The sequence below is a fragment of the Myotis lucifugus genome, unplaced genomic scaffold (assembly GCF_000147115.1).
Source record: "Myotis lucifugus unplaced genomic scaffold, Myoluc2.0 scaffold_279, whole genome shotgun sequence".
Taxonomy (NCBI): domain Eukaryota; kingdom Metazoa; phylum Chordata; class Mammalia; order Chiroptera; family Vespertilionidae; genus Myotis; species Myotis lucifugus.
Window position 1 is genome coordinate 368,230 of NW_005871327.1, and position 14,965 is coordinate 383,194.

The 14,965-nt window shown below is 48.2% G+C and overlaps 1 protein-coding gene across 1 annotated transcript; it reads left to right on the forward strand.

The window, feature by feature from the left end:
• Nucleotides 1-372: 372 nt before the first annotated feature.
• On the forward strand, nucleotides 373-13,244 carry MPZL1 (myelin protein zero like 1). Its single transcript, XM_023763269.1, has 6 exons — nucleotides 373-399; nucleotides 1,706-1,918; nucleotides 3,016-3,229; nucleotides 3,917-4,049; nucleotides 6,447-6,549; nucleotides 11,326-13,244. Exons 1-6 carry the CDS (start codon nucleotides 373-375, stop codon nucleotides 11,425-11,427), a joined length of 792 nt encoding a protein of 263 aa, XP_023619037.1. The 3' UTR covers nucleotides 11,428-13,244.
• Nucleotides 13,245-14,965: the final 1,721 nt, after the last annotated feature.

The following is a 14,965-nucleotide window of genomic DNA, read 5'->3' on the forward strand; positions in this document are numbered from 1 at the left end:
AGTGCCTCCTTACTCTGCTGGTCCGTGACATTCTGAGAATAATTGGGACACTCCAGATACGGGTTCTCTCCAAGTGATGTCTTAGAAAAAGACCTTATTTTGAAGATGGGTGTTTTTAATCTTTTCTGAATTTGCTCTCCTGGTTTCCAATTTTAGGTCAAATAAGTTTTTTTGTAACTTTCATTGCTTCCATGGAAGTGTCTCCTTCTGAAGGAAGATTATTTTATTTTAGCAGCAAGCCTCATAATTCCTGCAGTTGCCTCTGATTATGGATCTTGGAGGGAAAAGCTATTTTTATATTCTGACTGATAGGATTTTAAGTACTATTTCCTGGGCTTAGGCTAACTGGAAAATGTCAACGGGTGAATTAAAATGGGACCCAGTGTGGTCGACTACTTCGTGAGTATGCATGTACCTAGCACACCGACTTCACCAATGAAGGCATGGTTCTGTGGGTGGGTTAAATAAGAAAGCATGGCTTTTAAATGACGTCATCTTACCTAGAATAGCTTTCATTGCTTTAGACATAGAAGATAAGCACTGGCCGGGTAGCTCAGTTGATTAGAGCATCATTCTGATATGCCAAGATTGCAGGTTCGATCCCCAGTCAGGGTACATATAAGAAGCAACCAGTGAATGCATAAATAAGTAGAGCAACAAATCAATGTTTCTTCCTTTCTCTCTCGTTCCCTTCCCCCTTCTTTTCCCCACTGCCTCTCTCAAATCAATAAAAAAAAAGGAAGATGAGAAAAGTTCACTGTGCTAGCAACTACAATGTAACACGTGAATGTGAGAACAATTTGAAGAAGAATATCCACCCTGGCTGGTGTGGCTCGGATCCCGTACACCAAAGGGTCATGGTTTCAATTCTCCAGTCAGAGCATGTGAGGGAGACAACCAATCAATGTTTCTCTCTCTCTCTCCTTTCCTTTCCTCTCTAGAATTAAGGAAAACCATACCTTCAGATGAGAATTTTTTTAAAAAAAATTAAAGAGGTAAAACTATAGCCTCCACATCTTTAAAATCAGACCATCAGAGCCCGGCCAACATGGCTCAGTGGTTGAGCGCCAACCTATGAACCAGGCGATCACAGTCTGAATCCAGGTCAGGGCACATGCCTGGGTTGCAGGCTTGATCCGCAGTAGGGGGTGTGCAGGAGGCAGCTGATCAATGATTCCCTCTCATCATTGATGTTTCTTTCTCTCCCTCTCCTTTCCTCTCTGAAATCAATAAAAACATATTTAAAAAAATAAAATAAAATCAGACCATCAGAGAAGCAGCCAAGATGTCCTTCAGCAAGTGAATGGATAAACTATAGTAGTACTAAAAACATCTTGTTACTAAAAAATAAAATTATCCCAGACCATCAGCAATTTATCCTGTTTGTAGGAAGTACCTGGCTATAGAATATTTTGACAGAGATTTATATAGCACATGATGGCAGCAGATTACTGTATGTGTGTGTGTGTGTGTGTGTGTGTGTGTGTATATAGTAATTTTCTTGTATCTTTGTCATCTTCTCTGATAAATATGCACTGTGGTATTTATGCTAAAGCCTACTCTTTTTTCTTTTAATTTTTATTTATAGCTTTTAGAGAGAAAGACACAGAGGATGGGAGAGAGATGGAGAGAGAGAGAGAGCGGAACCAAACTCATAACTTTGGCACATTGGCTGATGCTCTAACCAACTGAGCTACCCAGCCAGGGCCATGCAATCCTACTCTTAACCCTTCCTGTTTCTCTCTCTCCAGTGACTGCTGGCGTATCAGCCTTGGAGGTATACACCCCAAAAGAAATCTACGTGGCAAATGGGACACAAGGGAAGCTGCCGTGCAAGTTCAAGTCTGCGAACACCACCAGCAGGTTGACCACAATCTCCTGGAGCTTCCAGCCAGAGGGATCCCACACCACCGTGTCGGTAGGAGTGCCTGCCTGCCTGCTCTTGGCTAGTCCTCCCGCAGAGGGTTCCCCACCCCTGCAGTGTGTTCAGTGAGCCCTTCTGACCCATCTCTCCCAAACCCAGAGAGGCTGTCGTCTGGCACAGACTTCAGGGCCCTTCTCTTGCTTCCGGCTCTCCAGGAAAAAACCAGTTCAGTTTCTCTTAAACGCAGCTTGTTTTCTCGTGTTTGTGTGTCACGGTCACCTGCCAACCCTCCCATCTCCTCCACCATCACATCCCATTTTGAAATGTATCTTTTCCACAGCGCAGCCCCTGACTTACCTTGTTGACTCCATTCACAATTCATCCTGCATCTGTTCAGCTGCCATTTGCTTCACTTTTATTTGTATTTCTTTTAAGTATTTCCACACACACGCGCACACACGCACGCATGCACACACGTCCATTCGTTCCAGTGATAGTCCGGGAGCTCTCCGTGCAGCGAGTCTGTGAGGTGTTCAGAAATGGGGGATAGCAGCCTGTGCTCTTGCCCGGGAGCAATTAGGAGTAAGACTGTCGATGAGTCACCCTGAGGAGGTGGCAGAACAGAAGTACAGGCCGTGGGGTTGAAAGGAAGGTTAGTCAAGAACCAGATGAGTGCTGGTTAGGCTGGGTGCTTGTGAACCAGGGCCCCACGCTCTGCCTCTGTGAAGTGGAGACTGTAGAACTTCCACAGGGAGTGCTAGGAGGATAGCCCGGGGCGAAGACCTTTATCTCCAGCGAGTCACTGAGTGCTCAGCCTCACTTCCTCCTCTGTGACTCTCTGCGGGACCTGTTATCAGCTGTGACCTTGAGGAAATGGCTTGAGTCTCCCTTTTATGTATAAAACTATGCGTGGTTGTCACTGTGGTTGTCCCTGAATCGCGGGGATGTCAAGAGGAGGAGAGAAGACACACAAGTGTGTTTTTCAGCAGAAACCAAATCCCTGTCTGGCTTAGATTCCGTGACATTTGCAATGGGACGTGTTTCTTTCCCTTTGAAGTCTTTGCGAAGAGCCTGCACAGCACACCGCGTGCGCAGCGTGGAGAACGCCTGCCTTTGGGAAGCGCTCACGTGTCCTCTTTCTCTAATTGCAGTTTTTCCACTACTCCCAAGGGCAAGTGTACATCGGGGACTACCCGCCCTTCAAGGACAGAATCACCTGGGCTGGGGACCTCGACAAGAAAGACGCATCGATCAACATAGAAAATATACAGTTCATCCATAACGGCACCTACATCTGTGACGTCAAAAACCCTCCCGACATCGTCGTCTACCCGGGATACATCCGCCTCTATGTTGTAGAGAAAGGTACCTCCGGAGTATCTGGGCAGCAAAGGCGCCGTCCCGTGTCGCGTGTTGAGTGGCAAACGAGAGTACGTTGTGGGGTGTGTGTGCCGGGAGCGACCTGCCAGTGGCTATGTGCCCTGTTTCTGGGAACCTGAGGGTGGGCACTGCTGCCCACATGCGGGGTGAGCAGCCGGTCTCTCCTTGTGTACATCTGCCATCCGAAGCCCAGTGGCCCAGGTTCAGGAAGATCACTTTTTCATGTGAATTAGAAGTAAGACCAAATTCACGATGCTCGATGGGCTGAGCCTGGGGAAGAAGGAGGCCAGTACTGTCTCAGTATTCTCCAAGAGAAAGTGTTAGCGTTTGTGCAGACAATACAGCGGTTTCTTCCATTTTTGGAGAAGTAGCAGGAAATGCAGGTTCTGGTGTCTCCCACGACGTCTGCTTTGTGGGTGAGTAGATGGAGGTAAAGCCACATCCCAGTTTTGCTTGAATCCTAGCGCATTGAGAAGGATTGTGTGTGCAGAAAGGCTGAGTTCTGTATCTCATTTTCTATCCGCTACTCTTTGCATGTCATTACTTAGATACTAGGATCTCATAATTTGGATAATAATAGAGGGTACGATAACTTGCTTCTTAGTTGAATAAAACTCCATTTCTTCTCTTTGTCACAATGGACCTTAACACTGTTTTGTTCTTTCTCTCCAGAGGTGTTGCCCATGTTTCCGGTGTGGGTGGTGGTGGGTATCGTGACCGCTGTGATTGTGGGTCTCACCCTCCTCATCAGCATGATTCTGGCTGTCCTCTACAGAAGGAGAAGCTCGAAGCGGGATTACACCGGGTGAGAAACTGCTTCTGGGGAGGGGAGAGGGTAGGGACCAGGGTTTACAAAAACGTCTGTATTTTTTATGGAGAAAAGAATTGGGAAGAGTTTGCTACTAGTACAGTTTGCTTTAATGCCAGAGTCAGGCAGTCTGCTTAGGTGACTAGTGGCCTGCTGGTCAGTGTGGGATTGGACACAAATCCCTGTTTCCCAGTTTCTTCGGTGCAGCCAGCGGCTCAGCGGTCCAGGCTCTGTTTAAGTACCAGCCACTCTGCCAGTGGCATTATTAAGCCACAGACATCACTTACCCAGTTTCAGAGTTTAATTTTTATCTCTTGGCAATAATCTCATCAGGTGCTTCTTTTCAGTTAGGCAGCTATAAAACAAATCAAGAAGAGTTGTGCTAATAAATGACCCCTCCACCCCCATGGGATGGCACAGGGCTTCCTTTTTTATAGTTTTGCTGGCAAGTGAATGACTGATCTTTCTTGAATGTATGGCTGGACTCATCGCAATGGAGATAATAAGGGTTGAAAACCAACATATACCGGCAGTAAAGAAACGTAGATCTTTTTGTTTATGTCTTCTCAAAGAGAATACCCTTGAACTCGGGGTGTGAGTCTAATTGAAGGACCTTCTCTTCTCCCTACGCCAGCTGGAAAGCTAACCCACATAAGCTAAGTAGGACTCACGTGGTAAGAGAGTGGAGGCCGATTCCTAACACGAGCTGGGCCCCAGGTGCACGGGCTAACCACAGCCACCCAGAGGGACTGCTCTGAGGCTGCATGCCCAACTGCTGCCTGGTGGATGCTGGGAACCTTCTCTCTCTCTCGGCTCTGAGGTTCTAGTTTTTAGGAGTGCTGTGTTTTAATGAGCTTGAGTGTTCAAATTCAGATTTTACTTGCTTGGAATGCCTCTGTTCTGCTGACCTGTATCTACCCTCTTGCATGGTGAGTGTTTTTTGATGACATATATCTGGAGTGTTGGTTTCCAACATGAGACTAATCCAAAGTGGTGACATGCCGTACTCTGTAGTTCTTGCTCTTGGGTTCCTAAAGGGGCGGAGCGCGTGCCTTCGAATCCTGCATGGCATCGTGAATGCTGCTGTTCTTCTTACTCAGGTTCCCCTCCCCTGCCTTTCCACCTCGTGTGCCGGGATAGATCCTGCTTATCCTCCACTTGTTCAGAAAAGCTGACCCTGGGACTGTCACAGGGCTGGCTCTCCTACTCCCACTAGACACATGGTAACTAATCCCATTGCCCGTGGCTGTTAATACTCATGTGTGTGTTCGGCCCGTCTCCCTTGGTGGCAACTAACCAGCTAGCTCTGAGCTAACCCAGCAGCTATTATGATTTGTCCACCGATAAGTCCGTGTCTATTTTAGAAACATACTGAGCACATCAACCCAGTGAGATGGGGTTGTCAGGTTACATCGAGGCTTGAGATCATCGGAAAATGCATGCTTTTCATGTAAAACGTCTGTGTGTGTGTGTGTGTGTGTGTGTGTGTGTGTGTGTGTTTCAGCTTTCTTTTTCATATGTGAATTGTATTATTAATGATTGGGACACTCTTTGTGTTAGAAGAGTCAAACCATTTTGGTTTGGGTCATAAAACCTCCCGTTTCAGAGAAGCACAGTAGCGAATTCATTGGGGGCTTCAGTCGTAGGAGTGACACTTAAAATGGGATCCTCCCAAAAATTCCTCTAAGATTTAAAAAACATACATCATAAAGGATTTAAGCTCTGCTGAGGACACATCCCATTAGGAAATCGCTGATGAGTGACCGCCCAGCATTCGCTTTCCCTGATTTATTTATGCAATCGGGCTTGTTGAGGATCCCTGCCCCGAAGGGCTCAGCCCGTGTGATGGGCATTCCACAGCTTCTTGTCACTCGCACCCGGGTCTTCTTTAGTTTGGTCATTGTCTCGGGGAAACAAAATATGGGAACCAGGGAATGGAAGGAGTGAGACAAACCAAGACTCTGAGCCTGAGTGTATATCTGTAATTTTTGAAATGCATTCAGAAGAGGTTTGCCTTTGATGCTCACTACAGTGAATTGCCTTTAGGAAGGTATAGCTGCTCCCTTAAGTCTTTATCCCAAAGGAGCGTGGATGGCAGAGGGGAAAGGCGGGGGGCCAAGGATACACAGCAAGGATCCGTCCAGCTGATGTGGCTCTTGCAAACAGGCCAAGGGCTCCCACTCGCCAGCAGTAGCTTCACAGATGTGGAACCACAAGCATCAGGGAGACAGTTTCAATATACGTGATTCTTTCCATACCATTGTTTTGTTGTTTTGTTCATGTCCATCTGCTGCTTCTTTGTTTCGACATCACTTGTATTTCTGTATTTTTGTTTCCATTTGTTTAAAAACATTCTTTTTTTTACATTTGTTCTCCAATTTGCCGACTGATCAGCTGCAGCACCTCAGAGAGTGTGTCACCGGTTAAGCAGGCTCCGCGGAAGTTCCCCTCCGACACAGAGGGGCTAGTAAAGAGCCTGCCTTCTGGATCTCACCAGGTAACACTGGCTGCCCCGGGCTGTGCAGGTGGGCGCTGCCACCACCCTGGTGCGGGAGGGAGTGCTGAGCCGAGACACAGGGAGAGAGTGACAGCCAGCCAGACAGACAGACGAAGACAGAAAGAGAGGGAAAGGAGTTAAGGAATCTGACCTGAGCAAAGGTTCCCACCAGCGCATCACTAACAGACTGTGCCCTTAGGATGTGGCTCCCATGGCCAACGGGAGGTGGCTTTGGCAGCCGTAAAAGGTTCCTTAATTGCTCAGGGAACTAAATCCAGTGAATTGCATTCCTCATTGAGGTGGTTTAAAGACAAGGAATCAGCAGGGGGCGTTGATCTTGGTATTGATAATAAACAGAAAAATTATTTTGCATGAATTCTTTAAAAAAAAATTTTTTTTTAATTAATTTCAGAGAAGAAGGGAGAGGGAGAGAGAGAGAAACATCAATGATGAGAGAGAATCATCGATTGGCTGCCTCCTGCATGCCCCCCACTGGGGATTGAGCCCACAACCTGGGCATGTGCCCTTGACTGGAATCGAACCTGGGACCCCTCAGTCTGCAGGCTGACGCTCTATCCACTGAGCCAAACCAGCTAGGGCTTGCATGAATTCTTTAGAAGAAGTTGAAGGTCGGCCTGTAGTGAATAATGAGTAGGCCCCATGAGCAAGCAGAGGCTTATGCTGCTACTTGTCGGGAGCACCGAAGAGACATAGCTTTATTGGAACCTGCACAGCACCCAGCGCTGTGGCTGGTGCCGTGGCTGTGCTGTTATAACTGTAACTGTGGCAGATCCCAGCAGCCCGACTGGAGTCTCAGAGGAAAGGGAAGAGGAAAAAACATTGAAGAAATCATAGCCAAACGCTTCCCATTCTTTCAGCCACTTCTTCTGGTATTTATCTTCATATTGTATTTCTGTTTCTAGAGTTTTCAGTTTTGGATATTACTCATTGACTCCATATTGTGGAAATGAGAATTTAGTTCTTTCTTCCCCCTAGCCCTTCCTCCCAACACACACATCCCTACTGTATGCACGCATGCCTCTTCCCAGGATGCTTAGCTCACTATATTGAGGTAGATGTTTTTCAGTGTGACGTGTCCCCGTTGTTTTCACCATGGAACCACATATATTTGTTTCTTGTACAATTGTCTTGTTTTTATGGAGCTAATATGTGCCTTATTTTTATTTGCTCAGTCTTCTAAGTACCTATCTGTATCCATCTCAAAGCTCTCCCATGAGAACCCCTGGGAACACTCATCCACCCTCATGCACATGCTCCGTTGGTTTCATTCTATTCCTGGAGACGGGCCTGTTCGCACCGAGGCCTCTGCTGTGCTTCGGGCTGCTGGGCCACAGTCCTCCTAGGCCTCCCCTCCCGAGGAATTTCCGGCCCCTCTTCTTTTGGACCGCATGTCTTCACCTGTTTCGTTTATTCCCATGTTGTGGTGGAGCGTATCCTCCATAACTTCTTGAGAAAGGGTGTACGGGAGATAAAGATTTTGAGGCAGCGTAATAGCCTCCAAAGATGTCCACATCCTTGCCCTGGAGCCTGTGGGATGTATGACCTCAGCGGTCAGAAGGGGCCTCGCGGCTGTGTTAAGGATCTTGAGATGGGCAGATTTTCCTGAATGATCTGTGTGGGCCAAGGGTGACCGCAGGGAGGCCGCAGGGTCAGATCCAGAGAGATTTGAAGAGGTTATGCTGTTGGCTTTGACAATGGAGGCTGGGCCACGAGCCAAGGAATGAGGCAGCTTCCATCTGCTGGGAGGGGAAGGAGACAGGTCCTCCCTGAGGGTCTGGCAGCGGATCTCGGCCCTGCTGACCTTGATCACGTGCAGCCCCGGGTCAGCCCTCTGACCTCCAACACTGGGAGCTAATACATGTTTGCAGCACGTGTAACATTGCTTTCTCCTCCCTCGGCTTGAATGAGGATCTGGTTGCGTAGATTCCAGGTGGGAAATCACTTCCCTCCTGCTTTTGGCGGCGTTGCTGACTTCCGCTTCTAGTGCTGAGTTGCTACTGTTCTGATTTCTGCCTCTTCGCGTGCCCTTTCTCAGAATGGTTTTTATTCCTCATGTTCTGAAACTGCACAAAATTGTGGGTCTTCTTTTATTCATTGTGCTGGCTATCCAGTGGGTTCTTTTAATCCGAAAACCATGTCCTTCGGTTTAGGATATTTTCTTCTATTAATCTCTGGAAATTTTCCTCCTTTCATTTTCTCTCTTTTGGAAATTCCTGTTAGGAATTGGACCATGTCCTAGCTCAATCTTTTCGTTTTTTTCCCTTTTCTTGTTTTGCTTTTTTTGTTCTTTCTAGAAAATTTCTCCAACTTTATCCTCCAACTTTTGTTGAGTATTTAATATCTGTTATCTTTTTTGGGGGACCACAAAAATAAATCTATATTTTTATTTGGGGGGAGGAGTAGAAAAGAAAGCAGCCCCTGTTCTGGGCCCTCCTCAGTGGCAGCTTCCTGTTCCGTAGGGTTAAGGAAGACTTGGAGGAAATACAAGTTGTTGGGGGAAATCCAGGTGCAGTTGCTTTATATGTTGTGATGGGCAGAAGCCTGGAGTGCATGTGAAGGCCCCGCACACCCTCCACCTTGCCTCAGGCTGTGTCCGGGAACCTGGGGCCCAGTGAGCGCCAGCTTCCTTCCTGCCTCTTGAGGCCCACAGCAGGAAGAGCGACACGCCCGCATGTTGGCTACAGAAGGCGGATGGCGAGCTGCATCTGTGACGTCCCGACCGGCGGGCTCAGCTCTGACGCCAGCTCAAGAGCTGTTTCCTATTCTCTGGTTATAATATCCTGCATTTGTTTTCATGGATGCATTGTCGTATCTCTTTTTTTTTATTATATTTTATTGATTTTTTACAGAGAGGAAGGGAGAGGGATAGAGAGTTAGAAACATCAATGAGAGAGAAACATCGATCAGCTGCCTCTTGCACACCCCTCACTGGGGATGTGCCCACAACCAAGGTACATGCCCTTGACTGGAATCGAACCTGGGACCCTTCAGTCCGCAGGCCGATGCTCTATCCACTGAGCCAAACCCGTCAGGGCGTTGTATCTCTTTGAGTATATCATTTTCTCTCGTTTTGCAAGCTCTATTTTTTAAAGCTTTCTTCTGATACTGATTTGGCTCTGTTTCTGTTGAAGTCTCCTTTTCTCTTATAATTTCTTTGTCTCGTGTCAGAAGCTTTCCTGAAATGCCCAGTGGTCCTGGGTTCTCCACTCAGACCCACGGCCACAGGTCTGAGCTGGAGCTCTGGGTCGTGGCTTCTCTGTGTTAAAGGGCTGGCTGGCTGCTTTGGGGGCCTCCACGGTCAGTTGCTGAGGGTCCTTTCTCTGGAGTTGGTTGATGTCTCCACAGGGAGTTGAGCAGAGAATGAAGAGGGATCACTGTTCCCTTTATGAACTTGCCCGCCCCAACCTGTTTTCAGGGCCGACCCCTCCCCCTGCTTGTCCATGGCCCCGAGTCAGGACTGGCTCATCTCTCCTGGCGTCACTCCCCTGCCCGCCCAGGCCTGCCTCTGGCATTTTCTGCAGGATGGTGAGAAGTTGTTCAACCCTTGTGTCAATTCATTGTCTCTTTTCAGCATTTGTCATGTAACACCAGAGGGAGTTGAGAAAGGATTTGTAGCCATTTTTACAGTGTGTCTCATGTATAAGCTCCTTCTCCCACGAGCACACCCCAAAACTCCTTATGGGTGTTTATGAATTACGGTGGGGGTGTTCTCTGGGAAGTTACATACAGTGTCAGGGTCTGTCCTGTCCTTGGAAGTGACTGTAAGCAGGGGTCAATTAGCCCGCAAGAGAACACTGTTTTCCTTCTGGTCCTAGTACTGTTAACCCAGGGACAACGCTGGGTTGCATACAACTTTTGATTCCTCCAAAACTTAACTACTCCCAACCTGCTGTCTATGACTGCATGTCTTATGGTGGTAAACGACAGAATAGACTAGCATCCACACATGCTCCATGCATTCGTGCCATACCTTTTTCTTAATTTTTTCGATATTTCAAGGCTACTCCTTTCATCTGTGTGGTTTTTCAAAGAGTCACAAATCTCCAAAAAGCTTTCCAGTTTATTATTGAGAAAAATGTTCATATAAGGGGACTCCCGCAGTACAAACCCAACTCATTCAAGGGCCAGCTGTAGTGGAAAACAGGTTGTGTGTTTTTCAACTTCTCTTCCTTTTGGGCTTACATTTAACTTGCAGCTTCCTGGCATGAATGTAGAGAGTCTCTGACTCAGTGTTAACAATGTGATGTGATAGTACCCAGGACAGATGTGAGAGCATCACATACCAACCTGAAGGGGGGGCGGGCCTCGGTCTGTTGTTGCACTTATTGATGCATTCATTGGTTGCTTCTTGTGTGTGCCCTGACCAGGGATTGAACCCAAAACCTGGCCATCTGGACGATGCTCTAACCAACAGCTACCTGGCCAGGGCAAGGATGTTTATTTTAAACTACTTGCTTTTAGCTGCTGAGCTTATTAGTTCCAAGTTGAAAGCTTAAGTACAGCATTAGACTTCTCAAGGAGACTGTCCCTGGATCGCAGGCCAGTTAAACGCGTCTTCTGAAGCCAGGGCTCTTGTGTTTTTCTTGTTGCTATTTATAATTTTAGAATCTCTGGGACTCTAAGGTCAGGATGTGCAGCCACCTGTCAGATGTTTGAGCCCCTGACCTCGCCCCCGCTGTCACTTTAGTCACTGCTTCTACTGCACCTGAAGCGACCACCAGGTGTTCCAAACCTAACCCAACCTCTCTCCTCCAGGGCCCAGTCATATATGCGCAGTTAGACCACTCTGGTGGACATCACAGTGACAAGATTAACAAGTCAGAGTCTGTGGTGTATGCGGACATCCGGAAAAATTAAGAGAAGACCCAGATCATATCCTAAGCAAGAAACCAATTCAAACTGGACTCTTGTGCAGCAGTGTGGCCCACAGCACGTGTGGCCCGGACACGGACAGGCACGGGGAGGAGATGTAAAGGATATGTATAAATCTTCTATTTAATCTTCGGATGGGAGGAGCAGTGGTGCATGACGAAAAGATGGTATGATTCTACATATATGTAAATTGTCTCGCTGTTTTTTTCTACTTTTTTGCATCCAGGGTCATTTACAGTTGGGGAAATTCAGCCACATTCCTGTCACCATCATTCGGATATGGTGTGCCTTAATGGCGATGTAGCGATCTCTTAGTATCTCAACAGACTTGGCCTTTTTGTCTAAGGGCTTAACCAGTCTTAGCATTTATTGTAGTTGGAGAATGAAGATACTATGCAGGACACATAGCCAGGGTGGCCTGTCCCCCACTGTCTGTTCCGACTGTTTGTAGTTTTTAGGAAACACCCGTTAGCTATGCCACTTGGAGACAATTTGAGAAACTTTTGTTAATGTTTTTTCTCTCTAAAGCAGGGGTGGGGAACCTTTTTTCTGCCAAGTGTATTCTTGAGCTAGACAAAATTATCAACTTAAAAATTAATCTGCTATATTTGGTCAAACATTTAATTAACTCACCCTGATGCCTTTGCAAGCCTTATATGGCCCTTGGGTCAAAGGTTCCCCATCCCTGCTCTAAAGCAAAGAGCATTTTTGCTTCATAAGTTGTCACACGGATGTTAAGGTTACACCCTTTCATGTCAGCTTGTTCACAGCAAGGTCAGCAGGGAGAGCTGCGGGGCCAGTTCCTCGGCGCTCTCGGAGCGGGACCCTTCACAGGGAACTGAAACAGGAGCCCGCGGCCTGGGGAGCAGAGTGCAGGTGTCACTTACTTTCTTTGCTGCTGCAAACGAGCCCGCGCAGCTGCCAGGGAGGAGTTCATTGCCTTCCAGGTGGGCAGGAACGGGGTACACGGAACCTCCGTTCTCACATTAATTCGTCCCAGAAGGCTGTTCGAAAACGGAATCATTTTTTCCCATTAGAAATCATGTAAACTGAATTAGTCCACTCCAGACCCCCAAATGATCTGTTCTTACATACAGTACATGTCTAGTGTACTGTTTAATTTCTAAATAAACACTTTCAAACAAAAAGGGCATGAAATGTAAATGAACATTTAACAAAAAGGAGATGAAATGTAAAAAATGAAAGCTTAATAATAAGCAGCAACAAAAGAAAAAAAAACCTACAAAAATATTCACAGCACAATTTCCTGAGATGTTAGCAATGTGAGGTTTAGTGGTAAATGGACTCAGACTCTCTCCTTTGTTCACCGCCTGAGAGACACATGACTGATCACACAGGTTTCAGCAGGAAAGGGTTGCCAGGTTGAGACGTGAATTGTTGGGGACGGGAGCCCCTGGAGAGGCGAGCTTTGGCTGTAATTAGGTAGCCGCTGTCTGATCCCAGGGCGCTCTCTAGGGAATCATCTTCCTTCTGGACGCAGTCAGAGAGCTCGGAGCTGCAGGGACCTCTGAGGCTCAAGGCCGCTGGTGTTTTCAGATCAGCAAGTAGGACTAGGACTTCTACGTCTACTTTGGGAATCTCCTCTCTGTTCCTGTTTGTTTTCCACATTTTCCCCATCGATGGAATTGATGAACAAAGAGATGAGGAAAAATCTAGACAGTCCAGGTCATTCATTTTGTCCCATCAACAACCCCTGCCCCATCTCAAACCTATGATTTCTGTTATTACTGGGACTAAAAAGCAAAGTGAGATCATTAAACATTTATTTATATTTGTCATTCCTCCATTTCCTGGATTCTTTTGTATTAAAATAATTGTTTTAGATGTGAAATGATCTGAAAGCCCCCAGTGTCGGGGGGTCACAGGACATGTTTGGGGAAGTGGAGTGGCGGCAGTGTCCATTTTCCCCTGTGGTGTGGGGTCTGCCACCAGCTGCTTCCGTTTCCTTCCGGCTTCTGTCGTCTTTGTGAGGCAGTTTGGCCGGCTTCCAGGAGGACTCTCAAGGGTGTCAAGCAGGGTTTGGGTGGAAAGGTGTGGAGGTGATCAAATGGGAGAGGACACGTGGTCTTGTTTTCTGAGGAGCTGCTGGCTCTTCTCCAGGGTCCAGCCAACACTCCATTTATATATCGTATGCAGGGAGGGCTTTGTGGTCACGCCACACCCTGGCAGCTGTGGTCTGCGCTGTGTGGGGGGGGAGTACACGCCCTGAGGCCTCTCTCCTCCTGCTCATGGGCCCAGCATGAGCCCGGGACCCTGAGTCCGCCCGGGACGGTCCACCCAGGTCCACCTTGCCTCCTAAAGCTTCCTGCATCCGTTTGAAAACAAGCCCTCGTGGGTGCGGGGAGGGAGGGTGGGTGTTGGGCTGTCCCCTTCTCCAGACGGATTCCCAGGTAACGGTACTCGTGAGCCTTTGTTTGGAAGCCGGAAAGGACACATCCAGAGGCAGGTGTGCGGTTAGACGTGGGGTGTTCCCTGACGGCCCCATTTTACAGAGAACGGGGCGTCCTCCTGTTTCTCCCTTCTCACCAGGCCTGTGAATAAGCTATTCACTCCTAATGGCTCGGGAGAGCAACAGCCCCAGTTTCTCCTTTCGTTTCGTTTTGAGAGCTGCCACCCAGAGCACCCGCCCGCACTCCCTCCAACCACACGGGTGGCCTCTCCCTCAGCTCCCCATGCGACCTCCTGCCCGACACGTCACCTCCCACCCAGCCAGCCCCTCCGATGGGTCAGCACTTGGCAGCTGGGCGTCACCAGCCACCACTCCGGCTCACACCGTCAGTGCTCCCTCCGCCCCTCACTCCACTCCTGTGGGTCTTGGGGCCCTTTCTCCCCTGTCCTAGGCCAACCGCGGGGCTGCTTCTAAATGGAAGAGCCCTTCCCGCGTCCTCTACCGACAGCACGAGCCCTCCTGAATTCCATGTGGTTGTTGGAAGGCAGCACTCAAGGGGTTACTCAGAGATACAATCCAAACCCTCTGTCGCTTTTCCATGGAAATGTATCCAGCTGGGGAAGACCATCAGGCTCATGGTTTTTTGTTTTCTTTTTCAATTGTACATTTGTGACTATTTTAATACACCTTTTTCCATGACTGAATTGTGTTGTGTGCTCATTTTTAATCAGAGAGAAAAAGAGTTACAAGCCTTCCCATTCATCCCACCCAGCCGCAGTGCCTCCTGTGCCTCAGAAGCACCACGCACGGCCGCTCCAGGCCCTTTGACACGCGTGGCCTCTGCCCAGAACACACGTGTACCTGCGGCTTTGCTCCCTTGCGTCCTTTAAGTCTCTGCCCCAATGTCACCTTCTCAGAGAGACGTTTGTCATAAAAAAAAAGGGCGACCTCCCCTCCCCTGGCTCTCCTCTCCCCCTTCTTCCTGCTCTGTTTCCTCCTGCTCACCGACATGTACGCCATCCGTCTCCCCCACGAGAACATAAGCGCGGAGGGGCCAGGACTTTGCTCTTCGGTTCACTGCTCCATCCTTTGGGCATAGCACAGCTCCTGGCC